Source organism: Grampus griseus (genome assembly GCF_964374135.1).
Source record: "Grampus griseus genome assembly, chromosome: 20".
NCBI lineage: Eukaryota > Metazoa > Chordata > Mammalia > Artiodactyla > Delphinidae > Grampus > Grampus griseus.
In genome coordinates this window covers 7,433,746-7,449,045 of record NC_139014.1, presented here as the reverse complement: position 1 = coordinate 7,449,045, position 15,300 = coordinate 7,433,746, and the positions used below count along the sequence as shown (strand labels likewise).

The following is a 15,300-nucleotide window of genomic DNA, read 5'->3' as shown; positions in this document are numbered from 1 at the left end:
GTGGCACTGAGGGACCTGGTGCCTGACATGCAGGCAGGGTCAGGAAGGAAGATGTGTCGAGGACGACCCCCAGGTTGCTGTCCTGGGCAACTGGGTGCCCATGGAACAGCCAAGTAGACACGTTCCACGGCCACTTAGTTACGGTGACACATCACCCAGTGCCTGTAACTGCTCTGGATCCCTGTCACTGGCGTTGAGGTGTGGCAGGTGGCTTACACACCCCCTTTTCATTAACGTTCTCCCACGCCACAGGTGGAAGACGGCTGCACACAGGAGTGAGTGTTAACGTATCTGCTGATCTTTCTTTTTCCCTTCAAAATTATAAACAACTCCTCAAGGTCATAAACCCAGATGTTCCCTGTAGAAAGAGAAATATTGGTGGAAAGTAATGATGATCAAAGACACTGGCTGGACTAATACTTCCAGTTTCAAGAGTTATTCATGTTTATTATTTGCCTCAAGTTGATACCAGTGGGAATCCCTGCTAGGCCTTTCAAACAGTTAAAATCCCAGCAAGCCCCATTCTTAGAGGGTTCTAGGACAGCGAGAGAACAGGAGTGTTTTTCAAAAGTAAGGAATAATGGACAAATAACAGTCATCTGATTGACTAGCAAGCCCTGTGCCTCTGCCCCGGAGGTCCCATGAGTCTTCATCTCTAGAGGGGCAGGCTGGGGTGGGGGTGGGTTTAGAGGCATGTAGAAGAGGATTCAGAAACAAAAGGAGAAGATAAAATAGCAAAGGAGGCCAGATTCAAACACGCGCAGGACATCAAGCATACAGGAACCCCTGTGCTCCTCCCGGCCTGAGGCACAGTCCTGGTCTGCTCACAACCTTCAGCTCTGCTCTTCCATCAGCAGAATTTCACAAATTAATAAGCAGTGCCTCCAGGAACTTCCCTGGGGGGTCCAGGGGTTAAGACTCCACGCTTCCACTGCAGGGGGTATGAGTTAGATCCCCGGTCGGTCGGGGAACTAAGATCCCACATGCCACACGACGCGGCCAAAATAATAAAATAAGTAACATCTGAATAAAAATGAAAATATTAAAAATAAGCAATGACTGGGTCTTACGGGCCTTAACGTACAGTAGCTGTGCACTGATGGGTGAGTTGGCAGTGACAGTGGGTTTAGCTGTTTGGTTGCTGTTTATGAAAACCAAATTCAAGGTGTGGCCACTTCCTGCTGAATTAAGAGACCCCGCCCCCCCATGCCATTTCAGTGTGAATGTGAGGGTCAAGCTTCTGCTAGTACCACAGCAACTGAATGGGTCAGCAGCCCTGGTTGAGACATCAGGGAAGGCGTCCTGGAGGGACCACTTCACGGGGCCTAGGAGGTAGCCAAGCAACAGGGGGAAAGGTAAGGAGTGCAAGGCAGAAGTAACAGCATGTGCAAAGGTCCGGTGCCAGGGGGAGAAAAGTGCTAAGTAAGTGAAAAATGTGAAACCGAGTCCCTGTAAAACCATGTTCCCTTACCGAGTTTATGATTAATCTCTCTATCCAAAACTTTATTCCCTTTCTTATCCCCTCTGATCTCAATCCTGTGCTAACTGAACAGTAACCAACCAGAGTCAGATGACTAAAACTGCTGCTGTTGATAACATCGTTAATGTACTAAAATTGCTATTATTATAGATATCTCCATTCATGTGCAAACTCAGGCCGTTTCTCCAGGGCAAGATGAGCTCACAGACCCCCAAGCCATGGACTACCTGGCCAGAGAGTCGTAAACCAGAAACATCCTGATTCCCAAAACTTTGATTAAGAAATGTAGGGACTAAAAAATAAAAAAATAAATAAAAATAGAAAATAAAAAAAAAAGAAATGTAGGGACTTCCCTGGTGGTCCAGTGGTTAAGACTTCGCCTTCCAATGCAGGGGGTGCAGGTTCCATCCCTGGTCAGGGAGCTAAGATCCCAAATGCCTTGCAGTCAAAAACCAAAACATAAAACAGAAGCAATATTGTAACAAATTCAATAAAGACTTTAAAAGTGGTCCATATTAAAAAAAAATGTCAAAAAATGATGATTAACCCCAGCTTCCTTTTTCCTCCCCTAAAAAAACCCCCACAAAACAAAACTCAAAGACCAAGTTGGGGTGGATCTGAGGTTTGTCTCCCACTCCCTTGCTTGGTGTCCTGCAATAAATCTACTCTGCTGCAAATCCAGTGTCAAGAGTCTGGCTTTCTGCATCACAGGCACAAGAGCCCTTTGCTGGGTTACAAAAGGTTGGTGTCACAGAAGCTTGAATTCCAGGACAGAGGGACCAGAGCAGAAGCGGGTCCAGATCACCAGGGGTACCAAGTTTCATCTTGTTAGAACTGAATCCCAAGAACAACACAACCCTGAAAAGGTTTAGGCAAAGGCAAAAACTTGGAGGTGATCAAAAGCTAACACATATCCCACAGTTAAGTGCTTTATATATGTTAATTAACATTTAATCCTTCTAACAATCCTATGAGGTAAGCACTATTACTACGTGCTTTTTTTTTCCAAATGAGGAAACTGCAAGGGCGACAGCAAGGTCACAATCTGGAATCTGAACCCAAGTAGGAGGACTCCTGAATCCCTGCTCGCAACCCCTTCCCCTGCCCGTGCTGCCGGGGGTGCTCAGGATGCCGCCTTCAGGGACTGGGTGACCCTTGAGAGAGAGCAGCACCCAGAGCCCCGCAAAGCGCCTACCTCGTTGAGCCGAGGTGGCTGCGGGCCCGGCCGACCGTCCCCAGTCTGTGCCGCCCCCTGGTGGCTGGACGCGGGAAGGGGTCCGGACCGCTCGCAGCTCCGCCTCGCCGTTCACCGGTCACTTCCGGAGCCAGGGCGCTCGAGGTCCGCAGCCACCTCCCGGAGGGAGGAGCTCGCGGATCCCAGGAAGTAAGACTGCTGGGCCTAGGAGGGGGCGTGGCTCCTATGATGCTGGGGCGGGGCCTGAGGGCGGGGCTTCCGCCGTGCGCTCAGGCGCTGCTGCGGCCGCCTCTTTCGGGTCTTAGGAGCCGCGGTGGCGACGGCGGCTTGGGGGAAGATGGCGGCGACCTGGTGGCGAGTCGCGTTGTACGGGAGTCGGAGGTGGCGGGGCTTCAGCACCTCAGGTGAGGGCTCTTGGAGGTCTCCGTATAGCCGAACCCTGGGGATCAAGACAGCTCCCGCCCCCGACCTCCGTGGGGCCGGGCCGGGGCCGGCCTGACGTCCCGCTCTCTGCCCGCAGCCGCCCTGAGCCGCCGGACCGCTCCTCTGGGGCCCATGCCCAACGAGGTCATCGACGTGAGCAACCTGGAGCGGCTGAAGAAGTACCGCAGCTTCGACCGCTACCGGCGCCGGGCGGAGCAGGAGGCTCGGGACCCGCACTGGTGGCGGACCTACCGGGAGCATTTCGGAGAGGAGTCAGGTGCGGGGCGACCGGAGCTGCGCGGTGACCCCGCCGCCTTGCGACTCGGGGGGGCCCCGCCGGCGTCCTCCTCGAGCTTGGGGGAGGGGGCCTGCCAGCGGTCCCGTGCGCACCGGTGGCGATTTAGTCCCACCAGGATTTTTCACACCTTTCGGTCCCCCTACTTTGGAACATTCCCTTCTCTCATTATTAGAGTTCCACCTTGGATATTTCTACACCTAAAGCCCTTTCCTGACCAGCTCCCCACGGCCCAGTTCCGGGTTAGAACGCCCCTCTCTGCTCCTACAATACTGTTCATGTAGCCTTGGCCACACCGTATCCTGACTCTTTTCGCTGCCTCCCTCCCAGTTCATGAGCTCCCTAAGGGTGGGGATCCTGCCTGTCTTGACCACCATTGGATCCTTGCACCCGCACAGTGCTTGGCACGTAGATGTGCAATACTTTGCTGAATTAAATTGAAAGCCCTGGGCAAGGTGACTCAGGGACCCTGCTCCTGAGAGACTGACTACACTTAAGGAGTTTGTTCTTTGGAAAGCGTTTATAAAGGCGTTTTAATGATGGTTAAGGGCACACATGTGGAATCTTACTTAAACCCAAGTCAGTCTCTTGGGAGTGACTTCCCTGAGGTTCAGTTTCCTCAACTATAAAATAAAAAGATTGTGTCTGTGTCACAAGATCGTTGTGAGGATTAAAGGATACAGTTAATCGGAATTCTTAGACTAATGTCATTCTTGATGTGGGCTCAGTGTCTGTTTCTTATTGTCATAGTCTAACATAAATGGGAAAGGGTGCTGGATTGAAAGTTTTCTAGGGTCTTGCTCCTCAGAGTGTGTTCTGGGAACAGCAGCATGGGCATTACCTAGGAGCTTGTTAGGAATGCAGAGTGTCAGGCCCCACGCTAACTTGCTGATTCAGAATCTGAATTTAAACAAGTTTCCCAGGTGACTTGTGTGGTTTTGTGCATTAAGTGTGAGAAGTGCTTCTTTGCTTCTAGCTTCAGCTCTGAATTCTGCCAGGTACACAGGTGCGAGTCCATGGCCAGCTGTGAACAGGCTTGAAGGTGATCCCAACTATAATTGGGATGGCCATCCGCCTCGATTTCCCATGACCGAGACAGATGATGTAACCTGGTTTAGGGATCAGTCTCAAGTTGTATCCAATTTGCTTAGCAACTGGACCCTGTTCATGTCTGTGAAGCTGACTACACAGTATATTTTAGTTTTGTGAATTAAAGGGTAAGCTTTAGCAGCAGAGCTTGCCCAGTGAAAGGAAAGGTATGGACAGGCAGCTTAACCAAGACCTGATCTTACTTTCTCTAACACCCCTTCCCTCCCCAGATCCCAAAGACAAGATTGACATTGGGTTGCCTGCACCTAAGGTCTGCCGGACCCAACAGCTGTTGGAGCGGAAGCGGGTCCTCCAGGCACTGCGGGCCAATGTGGAGGAGGAACGGGCCGCTCGCCTCCGCACAGGTAAGCCTTCCCAGGGGAGAGGGTCCTGGGTGTGTCCCTGCCCTGACCCTGCATCCCAGCTGGCATCATTCCTTCCCAGCACGCATCCCACTGGAGGCAGTGAGGGCTGAGTGGGAGAGGACCTGTGGCCCCTACCACAAGCAGCGTCTGGCTGAACACTACGGCCTCTATCGAGACCTGTTCCACGGGGCCACCTTCGTGCCCCGAGTCCCCCTGCATGTGGCCTACGCTATAGGCGAGGACGACTTGGTGCCTGTGTACTACGGCAATGAGGTCACTCCAACTGAGGTAACTGCTGGCCTGTGCCCCTCCCCGCCCTGTGTACACAGACATATCCCACCATGGGGCCACAGACAACAACTCCTTTTTGAAAGCATTTATAGAGGCAGTTTTTATGGTGGTTAAGGACACAAGCACGGCATCTGTGTAGACTGATCTGGGGTCTTCTTGTTCTCTGTCTCCTCTTTTTGATTTCCTGATAAACAACACCATGATACAGTAATTACAAAGAAGAGGATGTAAAGTGAAAGGAAAAGAAGCCGCATCTTGGCATACTGCTGTGACTGACCCTCTGTCTTCAAAGTGCCCTCCTAGCCCCTGGTCCTTGGCCTTCTTGTGGTTCAGATCTTGGGATAGTCAACTCTGTAGAGTTCTATAAGTCTATAAGTCTCTGTTTGCCCACCTGCCTCTCAAGGGGCTGTCATGGGCATTTGTTTCAGAATGGACTCTTCTTTCTCCAAGGTTTCTCAGGCTCCTGACCTCCAGAACGAAGGTCTGTTTAGAACAGCTTGTCCATCCCTGATGGGGGTGACAGCTCCATCGTTCTTTCCCCACCAGGCTGCCCAGGCCCCGGAGGTGACCTATAAGGCAGGCGAGGGCTCCATGTGGACACTGCTGCTCACCAACTTGGGTAGGTGTCTGGGGCTCACTGGGACTCCTGCCTCCTTCACCTCCCGGGAGCCAGGGCCCTGGGGAGCTGGGGGAGGGGCCAGATGGAAAGCTCCAGCCCCAGCTCCTTCCCAGGGAGGAGGTGGGAAGGGGCGGCAGTTCCCGCAGTCAGTGGGGTGTGTTTATGTGCAGATGGACACCTGCTGGAACCGGATGCCGAGTATTTGCACTGGCTGCTGTGAGTACCTGGGGTAGGGGAATGGGTCAGAAGCGTTCCAGGAGGCCCTGGCACCCTGGAAAGATCTGCACCTGCATTTCAGTCGTGGCTCCACCATGGATTAACCACCATCTCCCATCCCTGGAGGTGGTTCGTCACGTCTGCTTCCTGAGGGTGTCAGGGGCCCTGTGATCCAGTGGCTGAAGACAGGTGCAGAAGGAAAGCAGTGGGCCTTGGCCTCTCCCACAGGCCTCCTGGTCTCCCTGAACTCCTTTCCTTACCTGTAAAACAAGGATGATGCCACCACGTGCCTTAGCCACCCTGAGGGGCTCTGTGACAATCAAATGGGAAAGGAGTCCATGAGAGGCCTCCGGTACCTGTGGGCTGCCTCTTGTTTTCTCGGTGGCCTTTGGTTCTGAGCACCAGGCCAAGGGGAGGAGGTCAGGCATTTTTATTCAACTGCAGTTACCAGCCTGTGTAACAGGACCCTCTGGGGAGTTGTACCTGGGGCAGGTACAGCGGCCATCCCAGTGCCAGGCTGGGCAAACACTCCCTGACAAACCTAGAGGCTTTGGGAAACCGGGAGAGAAACAGCCCAAGGTTGCATGGCTCTCCCGCGTGCAGGGCTGTGGCATCCTCACAGCTCCCCAGGGCCAGTAAACGGGCTGCTTGACCTAGCTCTCATCTTGACAGTTCCTGGGGCCCTTGTCGGCCTCTGAGCCCCTACTGTTCCCTCCACAAGTTTGCAGTCCATCCGAGGGTTTACAGAGCTCTACTTCCTACTTGATTGTACAATAGAGATCATTTTAGGGTCTCTCTTCCCGGGGAGGTATATCAGTCTCTAGGGAGCACACGGGTGGGGATGTTCCTGCTGCCACCTCCCGCGAGTGGTAATTAACAGATGCTTTTTCTCCCACCAGAACCAACATCCCAGGCAACAGGGTGGCTGAAGGACAGGAGACGTGTCCCTACCTGCCCCCCTTCCCTGCCCGAGGCTCCGGCTTCCACCGCTTTGCCTTTCTGCTCTTCAAGCAGGACAAGCCAATCGACTTCTCTGGGGACACCCGGCCCTCACCCTGGTAATCTGTGCCCCTCCCCCCCCCCACAGCTACCCCCAGCCTCAGGCCAGCTTCCCAGCAGTGGTCAGTCTTTCTCAGTTCTCTCTCGTAACTTGAGCTGTGCTAGGCAGACCCTAAGGGGCTTCTCAGCATTGCCTGTGGGGCTCTGGTGCCCCCTTCCCCACTCTCTAATGCTCCGCTCTTCCTCCAGCTACCAGCTTGCCCAGCGGACCTTCCACACTTTTGATTTCTACAAGAAACACCAAGATGCCATGACTCCAGCTGGCCTGGCCTTCTTCCAGTGCCGCTGGGATGACTCGGTCACCCACATCTTCCACCAGCTCCTGGGTAAGGGCAGAGTGGGCTGGAGGAGGGGGCGGCTGGCCTGAGCTCACAGACCTCTCCTGACTTGCCAGGAGGAGCGCCTGTCAGGAGAGGGCCACCAGCAGGCATGCCACTCCTGGGGTGGGCTGGCTGGGTGGTGCCAGCCTGGGCAGTCCCACCTGGCAGACGCGAGCGGGGCTCAGGCCAGCAGCAGTCTACACACACGCCCCTTCACTCTTCTTGCAGACATGCGAGAGCCTGTGTTTGAGTTTATGCGGCCGCCCCCTTATCACCCTAAGCAGAAGCGCTTCCCCCACCGGCAGCCCCTGCGCTACCTGGACCGGTACAGAGACAGTCACGAACCCACCTATGGCATCTACTGAGTGGCTGGAGTGCCACCCCCCTCAGAGAGTGGACTGGGCCTCTCAGGCCACCCTGTCAGGCTCCGCAGGCGGAAGCAATAGAGACACAGTGCCAAGGGGGGCAAGCATTGGGGTTCCCCGGCCTGCCTGAGGCAGCCCCTCTGCTGCCCTCCCAGCAGGCCCAGGGCTTGGAAGTGAAGAAAGTTGGGGAGTTGGGGGTATGAATATATTGATTTTTGCTGTAGCTGGTCTGGGTCTGTGTTCTGGGAGCAGCCAGAATGCCCCCTGGTGGGACTCTTGCTTTATGGGTGGGAAGAAGGCTGTCTCCCACCCCAGGAGGTGACCCCTCACCTCTGCTTCCTGAGGGTGTCAGAGGCCCTGCGATCCACTGGCTGAAGACGGGTGCAGAAGAAAAGCAGGCAGTGGACCCTGGCTGCTCCCACAGGCCTCTTGAAAGAAATTTGCCAGCCCTGGGCATTGGCCCCTTGCCGGCTGTTCACAGGCTCCTGGCCTCCAGATACTTTGAATAAGAAGCCTTGTCAGGTGGGGCAAAGGCAGGTCTCAGAGATCTCTGGGCACGCCCCCTGCTCAGGACCCAGAAAGCTCCCGAGTGCTTGCTGGATGGTTAGGGTATTTCTCCTCTCTAAAGGCAGAGACTGCCTAGTAGCCAGTCAAGAGATCAATGCACCTTGTCCAGCAAGAGAAACTTCACATACTGTCACCCAGAAGACAATACGCTTGCTGCATCAAAGGGAGAGGACGCCCCGCCTCAAAATTAGGCCAGCTCCTTTGGAAAGAAAGAGTTAACCCTCCTCCAGCTCACGCTGGCCCAGCACACACTGCCCCCAGGGCAGGTGGGTTAGCAGTCAGGATCCTTCTGTGCTCAGCTGCAGGGGAACCACCTCTCTAAAAAGTGAGGTTCCAGAACAGTTGGGACCTGCAGACAAGGAACTCTCCCCAGCAGAGGGCTGACACCCAGAGGGGCTTCCAAGTGCAGGTTAAGCTTGCTTTAGTTTCCATTAAAGGGGGGTAGGAAGGAACCACTGTTTTTTGGTCTCTGTCTCTTGGTAACCAGAAATTTCCACCTCACTGTTTGCTTTAAAAGAACCGAAATTAGGCATAACCTAGAGAAGGGAGACACCCTAATCCGGCAAGTGCCTGAAATTCAGCTCAAGGAAAAAGTGCAGCAGGGCCCCTCGGGTCAGGAGAGAGCATTTAATGAGCACTAGCTGTGTGCGCCATGCTCATTGCCAGGCATTCCCATGTGCGGTCCTGTTCCATTTAATCGCCAAGACCCCTGGGAGGTAGATAACAACAGCCCTTGTTGTTAGTAGTATTTGCATGAGATTTTCAGATTAGGGGCTCAGAAGAGGTTCTGGTGGTGGCCCTCAGCCAGGAGGAGGCCAGGAGGCCCGACGGGTTTCCCAAGCCTCTTGTGTCCAGATTCCCTGCACGGGAGCTGCTGGACTGAGGATCTAGGGAAGCAGGATGGAGGTCCCAGAGAGAGCTGGACCCCAACTCCCAGTTTCGGGTGGTAAAAGGCAGGCAGGGGTGGCTCGGAGTTGATAGGGGCCGAGCACCGGAATGGGAAGCCAATCCCGCAGCCGTCGGCGCAGGGTGGAGCGAGCGCACTGGGAGTGGCGGCTGGTCGGGGCGGAAGAAGGGCTGTCAAGTTCGTCTTCCCAGGCGGGTCCTGGCTCCGCCCGCCGCACCCACACCCGGGCGCCGGCGGTCCCTTTAAGAGGCCCCGGCCTTCCGCCCGTGCGTCTGGGGCCGCGCGCCGCCGCCATGGCCGCGCCGTGGCTGGAGGACAGGCTGACCTGTGCCATCTGCCTGGGGCTCTACCGGGACCCGGTGACGCTGTTCTGCGGCCACAACTTCTGCAGGGCCTGTATCCAGGACTGGTTGGGCCGCAGCGAGAAGGTGTGCCCCGAGTGCCGGGAGCCCTTCCCCGACAGCGCCGAGCTGCGCCGCAACGTGGCTCTGAGCGGCGTGCTGGAGGATCTGCGCGTCCGGCCGGCGCCCGAACCCGGCCCCGGCGCGTGCTGCCCCCGGCACGGGAGGCCGCTCGAGCTTTTCTGCCGCACCGAGGGCCTCTGCGTGTGCAGCGTGTGCACCGTGCGCGAGTGTCGCCTCCACGAGCGTACGCTGCTGGACGCCGAGCGCCGAGAGCGCGAGGTGACCCTCGGGGGACCCCGCCCTGCTCTCTGCGCCCGGGCGGGGCTGGCAGCTTCAGCAGCTTCGCTTGGTCCTGTTTTTATTCTGGTTTGAAAGGAGGTGGTGGTCAGAAAACAGTTGCTTGGAATAGAGATGTTAGAGCTGGTGACGGGTCCAGGGTGAAGTTACAGGGGTGAGTGGCTGAGATGGAATGAGGAGGTCAAGCAGCCCAGAGCCAGAATGTGGAGGATAATCCCTGTGGCTGCTGAAGGCACAGAGTAAGGACAGGGTGTTACTGCTTGTGGGACCAAAGACCTTGCACTAAGCATCGAAGTTTGCAGTGGAGGGCAGCAACAAGGAGAGAGGGAGGAACAGGTGGTACAGCCCGCGGCAGATGCACTGCAGGAGCTAGAATTTGGCTAGGGAGAGGGGAAGTGACGCTGGGGTGTGAGGGGCTGGATGTGTGCCCTTGGGGGAGAGTCAGGGTGAACCAGAAAAGTCTGCCCTGCCCCCTCCTACGTTCAGCATGTTTTACCGTGCCGGAGGCGGTGAGGCCTGAACAGAGGCACAAGTGCTGCACTTAGGAAGACCTGATTACTTTGACCAAGTTGTCAACTTCTCTGACCTGTGAATCGGGGATAATATCAGTCCTTCCATCAAAGTGTTGCTGGGACAAGAAGAATCAAGACAGGCTCTTGACCTGGTACAGGGAACCAAATCCTAGCAGATGCGCAGTCCTGAACTACGAGAGTATAGCATTTTGATCCTCGAGGAGACCAGACAGGTCACAACCAAATAGGGGTGCCCCCTTCCCCCTCACGTCCAAAGCTGGGCCTGAGGACTGGCCAGGCATTTGGAAGAACCCAGCTTATACCTGCGGTGCACTGCCCACCTGTCAAAAAACTTCGGTGCTTTGGGTCGTCGCCCCTTCCCCTCAAGGCCGCGTAAGCTCCCATTTATTGACTGGGGGTAGTGGGGGGCTGCTCTGCCCCAGGTTGCTCGTCTTCAGCCCAAGGCCTCTGCACCACCCTGCTCCGGGTGGGGAAGGGGCCTTGTCCAGGCCTCCCTGGGACTCTGACCCAGTTCTCCCGGGGCACACACCAAGGCTGATGCTCTGCGTGCTGGCCTCACCTGGGGTGGGATGAGGAGGGGATGCCCAGCATCTGCAGGTGTTTTGACTGGCTGAGGGGGGAACTTCACAGCCGATCCTGGATCTCTCTTGTTACTTGTCCCCCGGTGGGCACCACAGGCCCAGCTGAGAGCCACACTGGAGGTCACCCAGCAGCAGGCCACCCAGGCTGAGAGCCAGCTACAGGAGCTGCAGCAGCGAAGCAGCCAGATCCAGGTATGAGGCCTGTCTGCTCCACGCCCCCCACGTCCTCATGCCGTGTCCTTCGAGCAGCCACTGGCCGGTTCCTGGGACACCGGGCAATAGGTGTAAGCTGCCTTGAAAATGCCTCCTGGCAGCAGGAAAGGAAGGGCTGAACAGGGGGAGAGATTCCAGGGACCATGGCTCCCCACATTCCCACCCCTCAGGCCAGCGGGCAGCCCAGGGACTTGGCTGCCCTCGACTTCTCCTGTGCCCACCCAGAGCTCAGCCTGCACACTGACCTCCGTGATCTCTGGCAAGTTCAACCGCCTGCTGCAGGCCCTGGAGATGCAGCGGGACTTGGCCCTGAGGAACATCGAGGTGGCCAAGACACAGGCGCTGGAACAGGCCCGGGACGAGAAACAGCGACTGCAGGGCCACCTGGAGGCCTTGTCTTGCTGTGACCACAGGATTCGCAACCTCCTGGAGCAGTTGGACGACCGGACCTTCCTCCAGGTACCAGGCCTTGGGGCGGCAGGGTGGGGACCGGGGTGCCTGCCCCTCGTGCTCCGGCTTACTGCAGCTGTCCCCGGGGCTCAGGAATCACAGCTCCTGGCGCCCCCAGGCCCGCTCGGGCCACTGACTCTCCCGCACTGGGACGAAGATCAGCAGCTGGGCGGCCTGAAGGAGTCCCTGAGCCAGCTGTGTGCCCTCCTCCTGGAAGAGGGGGGCCACCCCGGAGCACCAGCCGAGGCTGCTGACTTTGGCTCCATGGGTAAGGCTGACCCCAGATCTCTCTCCACCTCTCTGGGCCCAGCTGTTCTTCCCACTGGGGTGGTAATGGAGTCAGGGCCCAGCCCCCATGAGCTCCCCTCCAGGTCACTCCCCTAAAACACTGCTTTGCCCCCTAGAGGCCCCGGGTCCCCCGGCACCAGTCGCGAGCCTCGTCTGTCCACTGAGGAGGAAACTCTGGCAGAGTAAGAAGGCCCATCGCATGTGTGTGTGCACCTGTGTGAGCGTGTGCGTGTGAGTGCGCTGTGTGTACACGTGGGTCTGTGCGTGTGCACGGCACGTGCTATGACTGCTCTGTACAGGAAGTCTGTTTCCCTCCCCTCCCTGGGGCTAGCCTGGCCCCTCTGCACACCTGTTGCAGGATGCACACCTCTTACACGTGCAGCCCGTGTAGTGTTTAAGGAGATTCTGGGCACGCAAATCTGGGATTGATCACAGTTCTTCCACTTTACGAAGTTAGGTGACCTTTCTGAACCTCCGTTTTCTCATCTGTGAAACGAGGCTGATGGAAGGTTCCACCTCAGGGGTTGCATGGAGGGTCGGATGCTGAGATGATGTCCACGTTAGCTCAGCTCGCAGTCGCCCCGGCAGATGTCTGGCGATCCGCCCGTGGATCTTCAGTTGCTGTCTCTCCCCTCTGGGGACAGGATGGTGGCCAGGCACAGGCACCCTTGCCCGCTCACCTTCCATCCATCTCTGCCCAACAGATTATCGCAACCTGACCTTCGACCCCATCAGCGCCAACCGTCACTTCTACCTGTCTCAGCAGGACCGGCAGGTAAAGCACTGTCGCAAGCCCTGGGGCCCAGATGGGCCAGGCAGCTTCGAGCTCTGGCAAGTGCAGTGTGCCCAGAGCTTCCAGGCCGGGCAGCACTACTGGGAGGTACGTGTGTCCAACCACTCGGTGACGCTGGGCGTTGCCTACTCAGAACTAACGAGGCGCAAGCTGGGGCCCCACACGGACAACATCGGCCGTGGGCCCAGCTCCTGGGGGCTCTGCATTCAGGAGGACAGCACCCAGGCCTGGCACGACGGGGAGGCCCGGCGCCTCCCGGGGGTATCAGGGCGGCTCCTGGGCATGGATTTGGACCTGACCTCTGGCTGCCTCACCTTCTACAGCCTGGAGCCCGAGACCCAACACTTGTATACCTTTCATGCCATCTTCTCCCGGCCCCTCCACCCCGTTTTCTGGCTCCTCGAGGGTAGGACCCTGACCCTGTGCCATCGGCCCGAGGCCAAGCTCCCTCCAGGGCTCCAGGAAGAGGCCTCAGGGCTCAGCTGAGGAAGGCACGGGATGGAGCTCAGGGTCAGGACCGGGTGCCACCAGGCCTGTGGGCCCAAGAACTGCCCCAGCCCCTGGCCTGGGGGCCTGAGGCCACAGCTCTAACGGGACCAGTTGGTGGCCAGAAGACCGAGTCAGGACCAGGCTGGGCCACTTGGAGAGAGAGGTGGGTGGAGCCTCCAAACTGGAGTTTACTTTTCCAGCCTCTCTGAACGGGACAGGGGCTAAAGGAAGTAAAATGGGAGCCCAGTTCTAGGCACTGCCTGGACCTCAGAGGCTAGTGCAGTGCCCAGGGCTCCTGGTCCTTCAGGAGAGCGAGTGTGGTGCGGGACACACCACAGGGTGGGACAGACAAAATCATACATGCAACAGCCCCAGAGGAAAAAACGATTCCTAGAGGAAATCTTGGGAAAATTGATATTTACCTTTTCCCTCCTCATCTTTCTCTCTTTTCTTTTTGTTATTTTCCTTAACATTTCGTATAGTTTGGTCTTTTTTTCTTTTACTTTGTACATCCTTGTGATCGTATTCTATAAACAATTGTGTTTTCTGCGTGTTTTACTTAACAAGCATTTTTCACATTGTTATAAACTTTTCTCTGAATGACTACAGTATAGACAGTCATTCTAATGACAAAGACAAATTCTAATCAGAATTTGTTTACCCATTATTGGACATTCAAAACGTTTTATTTGAGGGCTCTAAAAATATGGCCGTGATGACTGTTTTTGAACAGGAAGCTTTGGCCATATTTATTGTTACGTACGTAGGCTACATTTCCTAAAGAGGAATTGCTCAACAGAGAAACAATGAACACTTGAAGATTTTTTATTTTTATACAAAGGACCAAAATAAAGAAACCTTGAGTCAGACCAGCTAGTGCCCCTGCCCCCCCCATCCCACCAGGCAAGTTGTTGTGGCAGAGCCTCAGCTGCCGTCTTCCCCACCTTATCCCCAGCGGGGGTGTGGGGATTAAGCACAGTCATTCGTGTAGGTGCCAGCACACTGCCAACTCCTTTTATTTTGGTTTTTGCTCTTTGGAACATGTTTCCGCGAAGATCCTTGTACATGTTTTTGCTTGTGTTTCTGGAAGTGAGGGTGCTGGGCCATAGGGGAGCAGTCGTTTTGTACTTGAAATGTTCCACTTCTTGATCTGGGTGGTGGTTCCAAGGGTGTTTGCTTTATAACTTTTCCCACTGCACACACATGTTTTATGTACTCACGTGTAAGTATCTGACAATAAAAGTTTTATTAAAGGATAACACATACTCCAAAAGTTACAAAATATTTTTATATAAAGTGTACCTCCCTCCCCACATGGTAACCTGGCCTCGGCCGCTGCCACAGTCGCAGACTCCATCTTGTGGCCTCACTCCTCAGCCGTTTGGCTCTCTGTTCAAGGGCAGGGCCAGGCCTCTGATTGGTGCAGCCTGGGCAAGGAGCTTCCGGTAAGATTCCTAAGGTGGGGAGGTCCCCAAACATGGGAAGGAGGTTGTGACACTGGGCAGCCCAACAGTGTGACAGCTGGGTTAACAGCAGGAGCTGAAAGGCCGGGCAGGGCAGGATGCAGGACTGAGCTGGCCAGGTAGCCATCATCACTGGCTGTCCCGGCGCACAGATTCTAACTGTCCCTCTTGATCCCAGAGCCCCAGCACCTGACACAAGTGTCCAGCCAGCCGAGCCCATGTTCTGAAAGGGGCAGAGAAAGGAAGAACAGCCCCCTTTCTGCTTCCATGGTGGGGAGTGCCTTGGGTCATTTATTCTGTGGATTTACTTTTTTATTGGGTTGTTAGTCCTTTCCGTGTTGCCCTGTGGGAAGGTTCTATATTGTGATCATTAACCTTTGTTTACATATAACACTACTGCCATTTTTCTTTCTTTTTTTTTTTTTTTTGCCGTGATGCTTGTGGGATCTTAGTTCCCCAACTGGGGATTGAACCTGGGCCCCCGCAGTGCAAGCGCTGAGTCCTAACCACTGGACCACCAGGGAAGTCCCTATTTTTATAGAGTGGTATGGAGAAGTGCTTCCCAAGTAGGTCTGGAGGCAAGCATTGACAAATCTCC

At 55.6% G+C, this 15,300-nt stretch overlaps 2 protein-coding genes across 3 annotated transcripts; both read left to right on the top strand.

Moving 5' to 3' along the window:
- Window positions 1-2,948: 2,948 nt before the first annotated feature.
- On the top strand, window positions 2,949-7,933 carry MRPL38 (mitochondrial ribosomal protein L38). Of its 2 annotated transcripts, none has more exons than XM_082679611.1 (9): window positions 2,949-3,079; window positions 3,196-3,375; window positions 4,713-4,847; window positions 4,927-5,135; window positions 5,685-5,757; window positions 5,928-5,973; window positions 6,873-7,031; window positions 7,222-7,358; window positions 7,581-7,933. In XM_082679611.1, exons 1-9 carry the CDS (start codon window positions 3,013-3,015, stop codon window positions 7,715-7,717), a joined length of 1,143 nt encoding a protein of 380 aa, XP_082535737.1. In that variant the 5' UTR covers window positions 2,949-3,012; the 3' UTR covers window positions 7,718-7,933. The 2 variants fall into 2 exon arrangements, with proteins under 2 accessions (XP_082535737.1, XP_082535736.1); XM_082679610.1 differs by having other exon boundaries at window positions 5,589-5,757.
- Window positions 7,934-9,455: 1,522 nt separating this feature from the next.
- TRIM65 (tripartite motif containing 65) lies at window positions 9,456-14,468 on the top strand. Its single transcript, XM_082679266.1, has 6 exons — window positions 9,456-9,874; window positions 11,103-11,198; window positions 11,445-11,678; window positions 11,763-11,937; window positions 12,074-12,139; window positions 12,662-14,468. The coding sequence occupies exons 1-6, from the start codon at window positions 9,485-9,487 to the stop codon at window positions 13,234-13,236; spliced, it is 1,536 nt and encodes a 511-aa protein (XP_082535392.1). The 5' UTR covers window positions 9,456-9,484; the 3' UTR covers window positions 13,237-14,468.
- Window positions 14,469-15,300: the final 832 nt, after the last annotated feature.